This window comes from Neophocaena asiaeorientalis, unplaced genomic scaffold (assembly GCF_003031525.2).
Source record: "Neophocaena asiaeorientalis asiaeorientalis breed wild unplaced genomic scaffold, Neophocaena_asiaeorientalis_V1.1 scaffold327, whole genome shotgun sequence".
Classification (NCBI taxonomy): Eukaryota; Metazoa; Chordata; class Mammalia; order Artiodactyla; family Phocoenidae; genus Neophocaena; species Neophocaena asiaeorientalis.
The window spans coordinates 4,964,241-4,979,816 of record NW_020174560.1 but is presented as its reverse complement, the minus strand read 5'-3'; the positions used below and the strand labels follow the sequence as shown (position 1 = coordinate 4,979,816).

Genomic DNA, 15,576 nt, shown 5'->3' with positions numbered 1-15,576 from the left:
ACTAAGATCCTGCATGCTGTGCAGCATGGCCAAAAAAATGTTAAAAATAAGGAAAAATAAAAACTTTAAAAAAAAAGAAATCGGGCTTCCCTGGTGGCGCAGTGGTTGAGAGTCCGCCTGCCGATGCAGGGGACACGGGTTCGTGCCCCGGTCGGGGAAGATCCCACATGTCGCGGAGCGGCTGGGCACGTGAGCCATGGCCGCTGAGCCTGCGCGTCCGGAGCCTGTGCTCCGCAACGGGAGAGGCCACAACAGTGAGAGGCCCGCGTACCGCAAAAAAAAAAAAAAAAAAAAAAAAAGAAATCACTGGCCTGTTTCATTGAGAAGAGAAAACTGATATCGGGAGAGGTTAAGTAGTTTGCCCAAGACTATACAGCTAGTGGCTGATATAACAACAAGGTCATCAATCTTAACTCAGTTTAAGGGGTTGGAGAAGATAGTACTGATCCTACGAAAAATAAAAGATTTGAAAAATAATCTTGCTCTTCATAGAAGATAGCATTAAGGAAATTCCCACTTAAAAAGTGTCCTTGGAAGCATATCAGAGGTAGCAGGTCCAGGATGCAGTATAGTGAAAAGAACATTCATAGTAGTCAAATGTTTCCTTAACCTGTCATTTCAACCCCATCTACAACTGTATTGCCCAAATTATTAGGGTTCTAGATAGCAGATGCAATTGACTAGGAACATAGATCATTGGGACCAGAAGGCATTTACCCAAGAGTTCTAAAGGAACCCATAAATTAAAGTGTGATACTATTCTAAATAAGAAAACTGCTGCAATAAACAGCTAGTGTGCAGACAGACTGGCAGACTGCCATTAGGATTCTCAGCTCTAACAGTGGGAATCTGATACTAGGTTAGAGCATGGTTCAACTTTCTTCAGGGCAATTTAGCAAAATATATCAAAACGTAAAATGTGTATATCCCTTGACCCATCAATCCCAGGCCTAACAGTTTATTCTGCAAAGAAAATTTCACAAGTATTAATAAAAGATGTATGCACCCTGGTATTCCATCGTTCATAGAAGCCTTAAATTTAAAAGAACCTAAATATCAAACAATAAAGGACAGATTATATAAATCATGATAAGGGAAAACAATGCAGCTATTAATAATACATTCATTTATTGACAGGAAAAATGTCTACCATATACTGTAGAGTGAAAAAAGCAGATTACAGAACAAGATGTATTCTGTGATTGCAGTTATGTAAAATTGAATACATATCCACATGTGACTGTCTGCATGAGATGTTTAGAAGGATATTCACTAAAATGTTGCCACTGGTTAGCAGAGAGCATTTAGCAAAGCAGTGGAACTTCAGGTAACTTATTCTTATCTTTGTTTAAAAAAAACCTATGAAACAATAACAGATACAATGACTACATATTCATTTTACAAAAACAACAAAGGTATGTTCAAAACCAAAAATTGTTTTACATGGGGTTGTAAACTAAGGAGTCTTGCTTTTATATCGAGAAAATAGCCAGTATAATATAAAGGATAAAAGTCACTCAATACTCGAGACTTCCCTGGTGGTCGAGTGGCTAAGACTCCACGCTCCCAATGCAGGGGGCCCGGGTTCGATCCTTGGTCAAGGAACTAGATCCCACATGCAGCAACTAAGAGTTTGCATGCCTCAACAAAGATCCCACGTGCCGCAGCTAAGACCTGGCAGCCAAATAAATAAGTCACTTGATCCTCAAGTACATGTAACTTTGTAGGAGAAAGGAAGTAATAAGCAACTGTGGTCATATAGTCCTCTAAGAGTGTCTACCATACCTCATTTTTCTGACATTAAAAACTCACCCAGGGGACTTCCCTGGTGGTCCAGTGGTAAAGAACCCGCCTTACAATGCAGGGGACGTGGGTTTGATCCCTGGTCAGGGAACTAAGATCCCACGCGGGGCAACTAAGCCCGCGTGCCACAACTACTGAGTTCGTGCGCCTCAACTAGAGCCCACATACCGCAAACTACAGAGCCCACGGGCTCTGGAACGCACGCACCACAACTACAGAGAGAGAAAAAACCCACACGCCGCAACAAAAGATCCCACATGCCTCAACGAAGATCCCGCATGCCACAACTAAGATCCAACACAGCCAAAAAAAATAATAAATTAAGTAAATAAATAATAAATCTTAAAAAAAACCCCAAAACTCACCTATTCACAAGTCTTAAGACCAGAATCAAAATATTCAGTTGGAGAAACTGACACACAGGTTTTATTTTTATATTTTCTAAGAAGGCAGAACAGAGGAAGAGTACAGCTTTGAAATCAGAGTCCTCAATTTAAATTCTGACTTTGTTACTTCCTAGCTATGTGACCTGGGACAAATTATTTAATCACCTCAAGCTTTAATTTCCTGATAAAATGGATGATATCTATCTTGCAGTGCTTTGAGGATTAGAGGCAATGTATGCAAAATGCTTACTAAATTACCTAACAAGAGGATATTCAAGAAATAGCTATTATTATTGTGTGCCATTCAGTACACAGTAGCTATTGTTATTTTTATAAATCAGGCTTCTCTAGTTCCATTTTTCTAATTTTTTTCCTGTTCTTTTAAAGTCTTTTTAAATTTTTAAGTTAAACTAAGAAACAAAACTCACTGTTTAAGTAGTGCAGGGGAGTCTTAATTTTAAGTAAACCAACGTATGAAACCATTTAAAAAATTAGATTAATGTAATTTACTTTATAAGGTTTATCATAGTAGTCCTTTAAATAGTTAGCACTCTTGAATAAAATATGATTTACTTCCTAAAAATTTTAATTCTATACAACTCTTCAAGGACACATCAAAAGACTTACCAATAAGCCAAAGAATGCCCTTCTGTCCTAGTGATTCTTAAAAAAGAATCAATTTGAAACATTTCCTTATATTTCAAAAAAAAAATCTACTAAGCAAAGGACAATGCAAATGCTGCTACAGAAGAAATATAATTTCTTAAAAAAACCATCACGTTTGAAGTTTGCTGAAATAAGGTTTGTAGGACTAAAGTGAAAGGTAGTAAGCAATACAGACCTGCATAGTCCACATTTCTCTAAACTTATTTATGTAAACCACATTTCTGTAAACTTATTTATGGATAAAAACAAGCATGAAGAAGTGCTGCAATTGTGTCTTAAGCAAGTTATAAGTACAAATAGCATACAAATTTTGTATTTACTAAGTGAAGTAAGTCAGAAAGAGAAAGACAAAGACAAAGACAAAGACAAAGACAAATATCATATGATATCTTACATGTAAAATCCTACATATGACACAAATGAACTTATTTACAAAACAGAAACAGACTCACAGACACAGAAAACAAACTTATGGCTAACAAAGGGGAAAGGGGGTGGGGGAGGAATAAATTAGGAATTTGGTATTAGCAGGTACAAATTATTATATATAAAATGATAGGGACTTCCTTGGCAGTCCAGTGGATAGGACTCTGTGCTTTCACTGCTGAGGGCCCAGGTTCCACCCCTAGTTGGGGAACTAAGTAAGATCCCACAAGCCGCATGGCATGGCCAATTAAAAAAAAAGATAAACAAGGTCCTACTGTATAGCACCGGGAACTATATTCAATATCCTGTAATAAACCATAATGGAAAAGAACGTGAAAAAGAATATGTATATATAGGGACTTTCCTGGTGGGCCAGTGGTTAAGAATCTGCCTTCCAATGCAGGGGACGCGGATTTGACCCCGGTCTGGGAACTAAGATCCCACATGTCGCTGGGCAACTAAGCCTGTGCACCGCAACTACTGAGCCCGTGCACTCTGGAGCCCGCGCGCCACAACACAGCCCAGCACAGCCAAATAATAAACAAACAAACAAACAAATAGATGGAACAAAATATTATGCACAAAATGAATAAGCTACGAGGGTATATTAAAATAAAAAGAATATGTATATATATACGTATAACTGAATCACTGTGCTGTATGCCAGGAACTAACACAACACTGTAAATACTTAAAAAAAAAAAGTTTTGTATTTAAAAATGCTATAGAAATTCAAATTAAGGTAGCTTCTGTAACCAAATATAATCAAGGAAAATTACTTACTAATTTAAGCAGTAATGTAAAGTTGTTCCATGTAGAATGATATCAAAAAGGAAATAAAGAAAAAAAGACACAGGTTTGCTCTTCTGAAATCTATTTGTTCTCATAAACTACTTTCTTATAGTTCCTCTGACCTACAAGCTTACACAACCTGTTAGTCAAGTCTTAGAGGCTATTAAAAAACAATACAACTATTAGTATATGTCCTACTATATTTCCCAAATGCAACTACCAACGACTATGCTTAATACAAAAGTAATTGTGATTTTTAAAACTGATATAAAAGGAATGAAAGATATAAAGGAAAAGGATGAAAAAGAAGGCTGAGATGAAAGAAGAATATAGACTAATTTTCATATTGGCTCAGATTCTCTTCCTAATTAAACTACAGTAAAATAGGCATAAAAATACACCTAATTAAATTACAGTTTTAAATTGGCTGCCAGTTATGTGTTTCTCTATATAGATTTAAAAATCAAAACCTAAGTAACTGTTTTAAGCTGGTAGCAAGATGTGTTAAACAAATACTACATTTCATGGGACTTCCCTGGTGGCACAGTGGTTAAGAATCCACCTGCCAATGCATGGGATACAGGTTCGAGCCCTGGTCCAGGAAGATCCTACTTGCCGTGGAGCAACTAAGCCGGTGCGCCACAACTACTGAGCCCACGTGCCTAGAGCCCGTGCTCCAAACAAGAGAAGCCATCGCAATGAGAAGCCCGCGCACCACAATGAAGAGTAGCCCCCGCTCGCTGCAACTAGAGAAAGCCTGCGTGCAGCAATGAAGACCCAACGCAGCCATAAATAAATAAAACAAATACTACATTTCATATATATTGCAACTAAAATCTCCAATTCTATTTGCTCAGCATTTCAAAATCAATGTGCCCAGGAAAATATAATCAGTTACATTAGAATTCTGGCATATTAACTTATTTTGCACACTTAGCTAATTAGTGATATATCAGTGTCACCATGTTGATGCTGGTGAACGTTAACATCGATATGAATTGATAAAATCTGTATCACTTAGCAAATTGTTTCATAGTATAGCAATTTTCAAAGAATAAAGTGTGTACTAAGATCCTGGATAAATAAGTTTTAGTTCAGAGAGCATTCATTTAAAATATGGTATCTCATCAGTCCAAGAATAAAATGGTGAGAACAAAACAATGTAACTCAGGTACCAGAATGGTGAGCCAAACAGTAGGACATACTTTTGCAATTAAGTCCTCATACAATTACCAGATAACCTACTGGATCATCTCGTTTTTTTTTTTTTTTAAAGATACTGTGGTTTCTGCCTCTCTCTCTCTCTCCCTTTTCTTTTTTTAAAATTTATTTATTTTTTGGCTGCGTTGGGCCTTCATTGCTGTGTACGGGCTTTCTCTAGTTGCGGTGAGCAGGGGCTACTCTTCATTGTGGTGCATGGGCTTCTCATTGCGGTGGCTTCTCTTGTTGCAGAGCACAAGCTCTAGGCACGCGGGTTTCACTAGTTGTGGCTTGCGAGCTCTAGAGCTCAGGCTCAGTAGTTGTGGCGCACGGGCTTAGTTGCTCTGCGGCATGTGGGATCTTTCCGGACCAGGGCTCAAACCTGTGTCCCCTGCATTGGCAGGCGGATTCTTAACCACTGCGCCACCAGGGAAGCCCTGGATCATCTTGACTTGAAGATAATTTCAGGAGCAGCATTTTAAGGAAAATCCCAGCTAAAACGTTTTAGCAATAACAAAGCTTTGGGTCAACATGATAATGCAACATTCAGTTATAATAGAAATATGTTTTATTCTGGACAGTGAAACAGAAACAAAGAGAAAGTAGAGGGATCAACATGTATTTCACGTCCTCTTCTAGAATAAACAATGTTTATTAGGAAGCTGTACCCCCATTTACAATAAGTATCAACAATATCATGAAATAGTGGAACAATTACTGTCCAAATACTGAACTCCTGTAACCAAAACACATTTTGTGCTCAAGAAAACACAGTATCACACACCAAAAAACACCCCAAACACACCAAAACCAAAAATCAGCTCCAGTTTAGCACTGTACTGGCTGGAAAACACTTATTGTGTTACTGCTTTAAGAACCCCACGGAGCACCTTGTAACTCATCAACTGCACATTTTCCTTCGTAGGGAAACAAGGTCCTCTCTCAGTCACGTAGGCATATGGAAATCTCAAAACCCAGAGGCCATCAGGTGGGAGAGTGATTTCTTGTTTTTCTGGGTAGAATACTGGACATGGTGGTGGGCCTGGCTGAACCTGAAAAACACAGGTTATATGATTACTTTAATATATTTCAATAAGAAACACCCGAAAGATAAGTGCCTAAACAAAGGATAAGTTCACAGAGCACATAAGATCAAGCAGGTAATGTGTACATTCTTAACTCCAATCATATCTGATATTACATTAAATAATCTCAAATACTATTCTGCTTTTCTACAGGTTTTTAACTTCAAGTTCTGCCTCTAACCAGATGACGTGAATTGATGGTGTGAACTGATTAACACACCTACAATCTATTTTTCAAGAAACAGAGTGTTAGGTATAAGAGGTATTTAAAATTAAGACCTGTTTAATTAGTTTGATACCCTGTACTTTTTTCATATGATCAAAACAAGCATCGGCATTGTCTGTCTGTCTGAGGACAAAAAGGGTTATATTTCTTACCTGAGGCGTTAGTATTATCTGCAAAGGAGCATCAGGAACCACAACGAAAAGCCTCATAAGTTGAGCATAATGTGGTTTTAGCCCTCTCCCCTGAGACGATGACAGAATATATAAGGGCATATCACTATTCAGGGCTTTTAAAGCTGATTCCTTGGGCCCACTTCCCATTACTTTCATTACTTTGTCAGGTCCTGAGCACATAAATCTTCGTCCTCGAGAGTCTTCATATTCAAAGCCCACAAATGCTCGTGCTATGTCATCTCGCCGTCTTCCTCTTCCCATTACAACTGCACTTCTCTTTCCAGGAACAGCTTTATTTGGAGCAGGCCAAGAATTTGTGTCTAAGTCTCCTTCATCTTCAGCCCTAGTCCTGATGACAATGTCCCAAGGCATAAGATAGTTTGTTCCTGGAATGAAGCCCTGTTGGTCCAAACCAGTATGAAAGTTATAAGACTTAGCAGGGCCTAGTTTAATCAAAGACCAGCTGGAGAATTTGGGTAGGAGACCTTTGGGGCAATTTGAATGTAGCATGCCCGGAAGATATTCAACTGTGGATGCCTGCCGATCAACCAAGTTTGGTCTCTTCTCAGTTTTTACTTCTCCTTGACCATGAACTTCTGGATTATCTCCTCCTGCTTGTGGGTCAGCTGGATAGGTACCTAAACTATCTGTGGATTGGCCTAAGCTCAAAGCTAAACTCAGGCTTGTGCTCTCTCCTTGGGTTTGAGGTTCTTTTTCTTTAAGTTTATCAGCATCTGCATCTGGAGGGGCAGGAGATGATTCGTTTTTGGCAGGAGCAGGATCTGGAGTACTTGGTTCAAATACTGGGAAATTGATGTGATCCAATTTTCCACAACATTTTTCTTCCAGAAGCTATGGAGAAAGGAAAAAAACAAACAAACTAATCCTGTGAACCTTTCACTGAAAACAACACATGCTTCACATTAAAAAGCAAGATCAACAGTTAATGGGTAAGCAAGTAAGTATATATAAAGAAATTTCCCTTGTTAGATATCACACTGCAAGTCACATTTACTTATCTAGATATTTTGCTTCTGAAAAAATATATTTTTACTCAGATGGTCGTTAGCAAAAAAAAAAAAAAGAGAGAGAGAGAGAAGAGGAGGAAAAAATGTAGAGTCTACCTGATAAAAGTCATAGTTAGCTGCCTTGATATCAAAGGGATCATCTCGAGGTGCCTGTTTCCTTCCACAGTTACAGGCACCAGTGGATCGAGCTCGGCTATTGTGATACAGCACAGGAGGATTTCTATCAGGCTCTGGTTTTTCTCCTGGAAAATATAAGTCACTATTAATTTTACACACAATGCAGACCCAAATTTATTTTGCATTCAGTTGCACCTTAACCCCCAAATTTCTCCAACCAGTTCTTTGGAAATGAGAAGGAAAAAACCTCCCAAAACACAAAAACTTGACTAAACACATCTAACAGAAGCAAGTGAAAATACATGACATAATACATATTTTTAATCTAAACTTTTAGGGTCTCTAAGTAAATTTTATCATCATCATAGTGCCCATACATTTCATTATATTCATTTCAGTTAAACAAAAGGTAAAAATGTTAATATGAAATTCCTGAAACTTTGTATTATTTAATAGTTCTCATTTACTAATCCCCTAGGGTTCATTCTTTAAATACAAGAACATAATTAGTAGTCATAGCTGATTTTTCTTTTTACAGCAGGAGAAAAAACTTAAATCTGATGTACCTAAATTTCTGCAGGGCCCTCTTTTTAAAAGGCCCTCTTTTTAAAAACATAATGAACAAACTCTCTTACAACAAGAATAAAAACACAGCTCAAAGTTTTGATTTCAAAATACTGAGAAAATTTTGGCCACCTGATTTAGGTAAGGAGTGAAATTTATGTACACAGTGTTGATCAGTTAAACTCCTCTCCTCACAGAGCTGATGGCCATTGCTCCAAAACTTGTAGCAGTCCTCGTGTAACTGCATGGCATATTTGTGAAAGGCTGGACCCCTAGCATGTTGACTGTACACGCGAAGAGCCTGGGCAAGCTGATTCTTATGGACAGTCATTGTGTAATTATGAGGCAAATTTGACTGGTAGGCACTATGGGCCATGGGTAAAGCTTTTTGGCACCGGTTCTCTGAGAATTTTGTGTCAATATCCAAAAACCCTTCCAAGACTTTAATACTGCTTAAAATCTTAGACGTTAGCTCCCCAGTGGGAGAGCCCGGGTCCTCCTCTTTCCCATCGATAGCTACTTCATACAGTTTTGAAGCTGCTGAGATCCACTTCTGATAAGTAGGAAGTTCAAAATGGGAAGGCTGTGGGTTCCTGCCCACACTGTCATCAAAACCTTTCTTGCTTAGTACTAGCTCTACATGCTGCCATAGGAATTCCCGAAGAGTGAAATCCACTAGCTGCCCAGAAGAACTGGAACTGCTAGTGTCAGTGTGGAAAGAAAGCTGTTGTCGGCTGTGCTGCCTCATCACCTGGTATCGCCTGGACCCAGAAAGGGGTGCAGGGACCAGCAAAGATTCAGGGTCTTTCACAGTACAATGACTCCTAAGTTGGTCCAGCAACATGCCTACTGGGTCCTCCTCCTGGCTTCCAGGAACTATGTACACAAACGCCTGATTGGCCGGCACAGTAAAGAGGCAGTTGATACTCTGATTAGTCAAGACACGACTCTTCCGGAAGATTCTATAAATCTGGTCTTCCAGGGCATGCTGTAGTCTCCTTTTGGGAGAATGCTTCTTGGGCTTCTCTGGATGAGCTGGGTCTTGGTTCCGAGGGGGTTCCACCTTGAGTGCTCCATTGAGTTGAAAGAGGAAAAGGAGTCTAGGTGGGCAAGGTCTGCAGTTTAGCTTCCAGTCTTTGCCAACTGGACAATCCTTAATGGCTGTTTTGAGGAGGGGCAGTACTTTCTGTCTCAGTCCATCCAGGGCTCTGAATACTCGATCATAAGTGATGTCAAAGGAACAAGTGGGATGGACCAGAAGCAAGATGTGACAGACGGAGAAAAGGTAAAGGAGACTGAGGCACTGCAGTTTCTCTTGATGCTTCCAGAACTCGTGCGCTTCCGCATGAGGTAAAGGGAGGCCACCTCCAGCTTCCCCGCTCTGAAGGGCCCGACAAGCCCGGAGAAGCTGGGAATTGTCACAGATGGAAGTTAAAAGAAGATACAGAACTTTGCTTTCCTGGTTGTAATAGGCTTGCAGAAGGCTGTAGTCCTGGGAACCTGGCTCAGTTCGGTTCCCTTCCGCGACAGCTACACCTCCCCGAACTGGATCCCCGGACCCGGCGCCAGGGACCCCGGCTCCACCAGCCTCCCCGACGACCCCAGCCTCGGTCCTGATTCCAGGCCCCGAGTCTCCAGGATCTTGGTGGCGAAATAGGGGAAAAACCTGTCGGTCGCACACCGTGTTCACAAGTGAAAACTTCTCGGAATTCAGGCGCAGAGCCGTCTTGCCGAAGATTCCCACCACGCAGATCTCATCCTCCCGCCAAGGAGGCTCCGGTCCGCCAGCCGCGCTCCCACCACCCTCTGTAGGGGACCCCTCGGGACTTTCAGAGCCTGTCCAGGCTGAAGCGCCCATTAAAAGATCTCTCAAACTGACAGGACCCGCCATAGTGCGGAGACTACTCTAGCGTTCTTCCGGTCCCTCCGGTAAACAGAACCGGCTCTCGTCCAAGTTTGAAATCCCTCCTCCGCTTCTTCAGTTCCTGCTTTCCTCTCACTTTAGGTTCCGCCTCTCGCTTCTCCTGTCATAGTTTTTCACCAAGGTTTTACCTAGTCCTACAGCACAGCTGATTTAAGATTTTCCTTAACCGGAGACTGTAGGAATTGAAATATCAGAAAGACATTTAGAAGCAGTTAGGGTTTTTTTTTTGCTTGTTCTTCTTGATAGACACAACGTTTAATGAATGTTAAAAGTTACAAAATCATTTTAGTGAAAAGGAGAGCTGTGTTTGTGACAATCTAAAATGACATTACATGCAAGATAAAGGCAGAAGTAAGTAGCTTTGAAAAGGAATTATATTCACACTATGCTAGATTTAATTCTTGTCAAATATTTATAGAGTATCTACAACAGGTTTATTGTCCTCACCACATTAACCTCTTAATCCTTTCTACATCGTATTTTCTTTCTGACAAACAACTACTCACCCAACCACTCATCTCACCTCCAACTTTTTTTTCACTACCAGTAGTGATTTTATTTTATTTTTATTGAAGTGTAGTTGATTTACAATGTTGCGTTAGTTTCAGGTGTACATCAAAGTGATTCAGTTATACATATTTTTTCCTGATGCTTTTCCATAATAGGTTATTACAAGATATTGAGTATATTTCTCTGTGCTATACAGTAAATCCTTGTTATTTATCTATCTTATATATAGTGCTGTGTATCTCTTGATCCCATACTCCTAATTTACCCCCCCTCCTTTTTCCCCTTTGGTAACCATAAGTTTGTTTTCTATGTCTGAGAGTCTATTTCTGTTTTGTAAATAAGTTCATTTGTGTTTTCTTTTTGGATTCTACATATAAGTGATATAATATTTGTCTTTCTCTATCTGGCTTACTTCACTCAGTATGATAATCTCTAGGTCCATCCATGTTGCTGCAAATGGCAATATTTTATTCTTTTTTATAGCCAAGTAATATTCCATTATGTGTGTGTGTATGTCATATATATGTCATATATATATGATATTATATATGCCTCATCTTCTTTATTCATTCATCTGTTGATGGACACTTAGGTTGCTTTCATGTCCTGGCTATTGTAAATAGTGCAATTGGGGTGCCTGTATCTTTTCAAATTAGAGTTTTCATCTTTTCCGGGTATGTGCCCAGGAGTGGGATTGCTGGATCATATGGTAACTCTATTTTTAGTTTTTTTTAAGGAACCTCCAGACTATTTTCCATAATGGCTGCACCAATTTACATTTCGACCAACAGTGTAGGAGTGTTTCCTTTTCCCCACATCCTCTGTAGCATTTATTATTTGTAGACTTTTTGATGATGGCCATTCTGACCGGTGAGAGGTGATAACTTCATTGTAGTTTTGGGTTTGCATTTCTCTAATAATTAGCAATGTCGAGCATCTTGGAAGCAGTTAGTTTGCAGTTCAAGGAATAAAATAATTCCACAAAAAAGAGTGTCAAATCACTCTTCTAAAAGTAGGAAACTGTTTCACTTTAAGCTCCAGAACCTTGTTGTAGAAGGATTAGTCTGCAGCCCAAAGAAGGAGCTTGTTAGAAATGCAGAATCTTAGTCCCCACCCCAGACCTACTAATCAGAACATGAATTTCAATAAATCCTAATGATTTATACACACTTTATAGTTTGAGAAACACCACTTTAAAAACATCTTTCAAAGCAAGGTGAACAGATTTCTTTCTTGACTTGTATCAATGGAAAAAAAAAAGGCAGGGATTTTGAAAGGTTTATGGAATACAACAACAATAAAATATTATCAAACTCAGAAGAATATATACCAAAATGTTTAAAACGTGTTAGGATTTGTTTAATTTTTTTTCTTTACTCCTTTTTTCCCTGCTTTTTAAAAAAATGGATTTTTTTAGAGGAGTTTTAGGGTCATAGCGAGATTGAGCACAAAGTACAGAGTTCCCATATACTCTTTGCCCCTACACAGTCATAGGTCCCTTTACTATCAACACTGGGCTGCAGAGTGGTACATTTGTTACAATCTCTGAAACTACTTTGACAAATCATTATCACTCCCAAATTCATAGTTTACATTAGGGTTTATTCTTGGTGCTGTGCATTCTGGGTTTGGATATGTATCCACCATTAACGTGTCATATAGAATAGTTTCACTGCGCTAAAAATCCTATGCATTCTGCCTATTCATTTCTCCCTTCCCCCAAACTCCTGGCTACCACTGATCTTTTACTGTCTCCACAGTTTTGTCTTTACCAGAACGTCATATAGTTGGAATCATACATACAGTGCATAGTCTTTTCAGATTGGCTCCCTTCACTTAGTAATATGCATTTAAGTTTCTTCCGTGTATTTTATGATTTGCTAGCTCATTTCTTTTGTGTGCTGAATAATATTCCATTATCTGGATGTACCACAGTTTATTTACCTATTCACCTACTGAAAGACATCTTAATTGCTTCCAAGTTTTGGAAATTATGAATAAAGCTCCTATAAACGTCTGTAGGCAGGTTTTTGGGTGGACGTACTCTTATTTTTATATCTCTATTTTCTAATTTTCTACAATGAACACTTTCTTCAATGTGTAATATTAAAAAAATTCTTCCTTGAAGAAATGTGGAAAGCCTTAATTCAATGTTTGATTTAGCTGGCTGGAAGTTCAAATAGTTAAGATTTATTACTTTAAGAAAAATACTCTGGCTTTAAAGTAGAGATGAGATTAATTTGTGTTTAATGAGCCCTTACTTGGATGTCAAAAAATGATCACAATAAAAATCAAACAGATTAGTTACTCTATGTATGGCTCTGTGCTAAGTCCTTACCAAGAATTATCTCATTTATGCATGATCTCACTTATCTGTGGAATCTAAAAAAAACAACCTAACAGAAACAGAGAACAAAGTGGTGGTTGTCAGATGAGGAGGTGGGTGGGGTAGTGGGGTGGATGATGGGTAGGAGGGGAATGGATGAAGGTGGTCAAAAAGTACATACTTCCAGTTATAAGGTAAATAAGTTCTGGGGATGTGATGTACTTCGTGGCGACTCTACACAGTTAACAATATTGTATATTTGAAAGTTGCTAAGAGATACATCTTAAAAGTTCTCACCACAGGAAAAATATCATAACTATATAAGGTGACCAAGGTTAACTAAATTTATTGTGGAAATCAGTTTGCAATAGATACATATATCAAACCATAATGTTGTATACCTTAAACAAATACATTATATGTCAATTATACCGCAAGAAAAGTGGTTAGGGGGAAGAATTATCATTTAATTCTCAAAGGAAGGGAGGGGCCCTAAGTCCTGGTGATGGTGTTTTTAATATATTAAGCTGTGTTGGGCTTCCATAAATTCTTCTCAATCAACACTTATTTACTAACAAGAATTTAGAAAGGAGTAGAGGTGGGCTTTCAAATGTATTTTTAAAAATTTTGTTTGTCTATTTGGTTTTTACTTGTTCGCTTCTCTACTTCTATATGTCCAGATTCTATCTCTCTTCTAAAAGCCAACTAAGATAAGAAATTGTACATGTTTATCCGCATAAATTATATTGTGATCCTCATCATGTAGATTATTTGCTATGTTTAGTATGTGACTTTGCTACTATAATTTTAACAATTCTTTGACTTACAAATCCAGGCAAAATAGTGTATATTAACCACATCCATTTGTATAGATATCCCAAGTAAACAAAATGTTGAGAAACCAAATTGAAAAGACTCTCTATGCAGCTGCTTCCCACTAGCTATCTATTTTACATTTGGTAGTGTATATATGTCAATGCTATTCTCTCACTTCGTCCCAGCTTACCCCTTCCCCCTCCCCGTATCCTCAAGCCCATTCTCTAGTAGGTCTGTGTCTCCAATAGATGTGGAAAAAAAAAAAAAAAAAAAGAATCTCTAGAAGAAAACAAGAGTAACAACTCTCATACTTTGCTGAAGGGACCATAGATTGATTGGTACAACCACTTGGAAAACCAGTTTGACAGTATCTAGAAAATAGGCACGCTTTATAACCTAGCAGTTCCACTCCTAGATATACACACTAAAGTAACACTTGCATAAATGTACATGTTCAAGAATGTTCAAAATGGCATGCATAGCTCATGATAGCCAAAAACTAGAAACAACCTTAATGTCCATTGACAACAAAATCAATTAATAACTATATTCATACATCAAAAATAATATCTATAGCATTGCACAATAATATGGTTGAATCTTAAATGTAGATTGAAAGAAGCCAAAAACAAAAGAATATATAATGTATGATTCTATTTATAGAGTTCAAAAGCGAGCAAAATAAACCATAGCATTTAGGGGTGCATACTTAGAGGGCAAAGCAAAAAAAAAAGCAAGCAGATCAGTAGTTACTGGGGTTTTTTTTGTTTGTTTGTTTTTTAATTAATTATTTAATTTTTGGCCGCGTTGGGTCTTCATTGCTGCTTACGGGCTTTCTCTAGTTGCGGCGAGCGGGGGCTACTCTTCCTTGCTGTACGCAGGGTTCTCATTGCGGTGGGCTCTAGGCGTGTGGGCTTCAGTAGTTGTGAACTCAGTAGTTGTGGCTCGCGGGCTCTAGAGCACAGGCTCAGTAGTTGTGGCACACAAGCTTAGTTGCTCCACGCATGTGGGATCTTCCCAGGCCAGGGCTCGAACCCGTGTGCCCTGAGTTGGCGGGTGGATTCTTAACCACTGTGCCACCAGAGAAGTCCTTCATAGTTACTTCTTAAGGAAAGGTATTAAGATAAGGGAGGGACACAGGCAGAATTTCTAGGCACTTAAATATCCCTTTTTTGGTGTTTATATGAGTGTTTTATGATTTAATTTATATATTTATATTTTATGCACTTTTCTGTATGTGTAATATTTCTAGTAAAAAAATGTTAAAGAAGAGAAAGACCAAAGGCTCAGTCTCAAAATAAACACTGGAAGCATATGATCAGCAACAATTCAATGAGGCCATAGCAGTTACAGGATTCTCAAATGGGTACAGTATAAAACCTGTCATAAAATTAGTAAGAGATGTAAGATAGAACACACTTCAATACTGGTACAACGGTAATAGCAGCTTTACAAATGTTTATCTATAGGATTTCTATAGTTTTTTTTAAAAATGAACCTTTATCTCACAAGAATGATCAAATCATTTAAAATA

General features: G+C 38.5%; 1 protein-coding gene across 1 annotated transcript; it reads right to left on the bottom strand.

The window, feature by feature from the left end:
• Positions 1–5,823: 5,823 nt before the first annotated feature.
• SMG8 (SMG8 nonsense mediated mRNA decay factor) lies at positions 5,824–10,357 on the bottom strand. Its single transcript, XM_024757696.1, has 4 exons — positions 8,599–10,357; positions 7,882–8,027; positions 6,737–7,609; positions 5,824–6,325 (listed from the first exon to the last, which is right to left on the bottom strand). Exons 1-4 carry the CDS (start codon positions 10,355–10,357, stop codon positions 6,128–6,130), a joined length of 2,976 nt encoding a protein of 991 aa, XP_024613464.1. The 3' UTR covers positions 5,824–6,127.
• Between the last annotated feature and the right edge of the window lie 5,219 nt (positions 10,358–15,576).

Coding starts and splice junctions, on each gene's coding strand:
- SMG8 (XM_024757696.1), bottom strand. CDS start 10,357: ATGGCGGGTCCTGTCAGTTTGAGAGATCTTTTAATGGGCGCTTCAGCC. Junction 8,028..8,598: donor TCACTCCTTACCTAAATCAG/GTGGCCAAAATT, acceptor TATATTTTCCAG/GAGAAAAACCAGAGCCTGAT. Junction 7,610..7,881: donor CTAACTATGACTTTTATCAG/GTAGACTCTACA, acceptor CTTTCTCCATAG/CTTCTGGAAGAAAAATGTTG.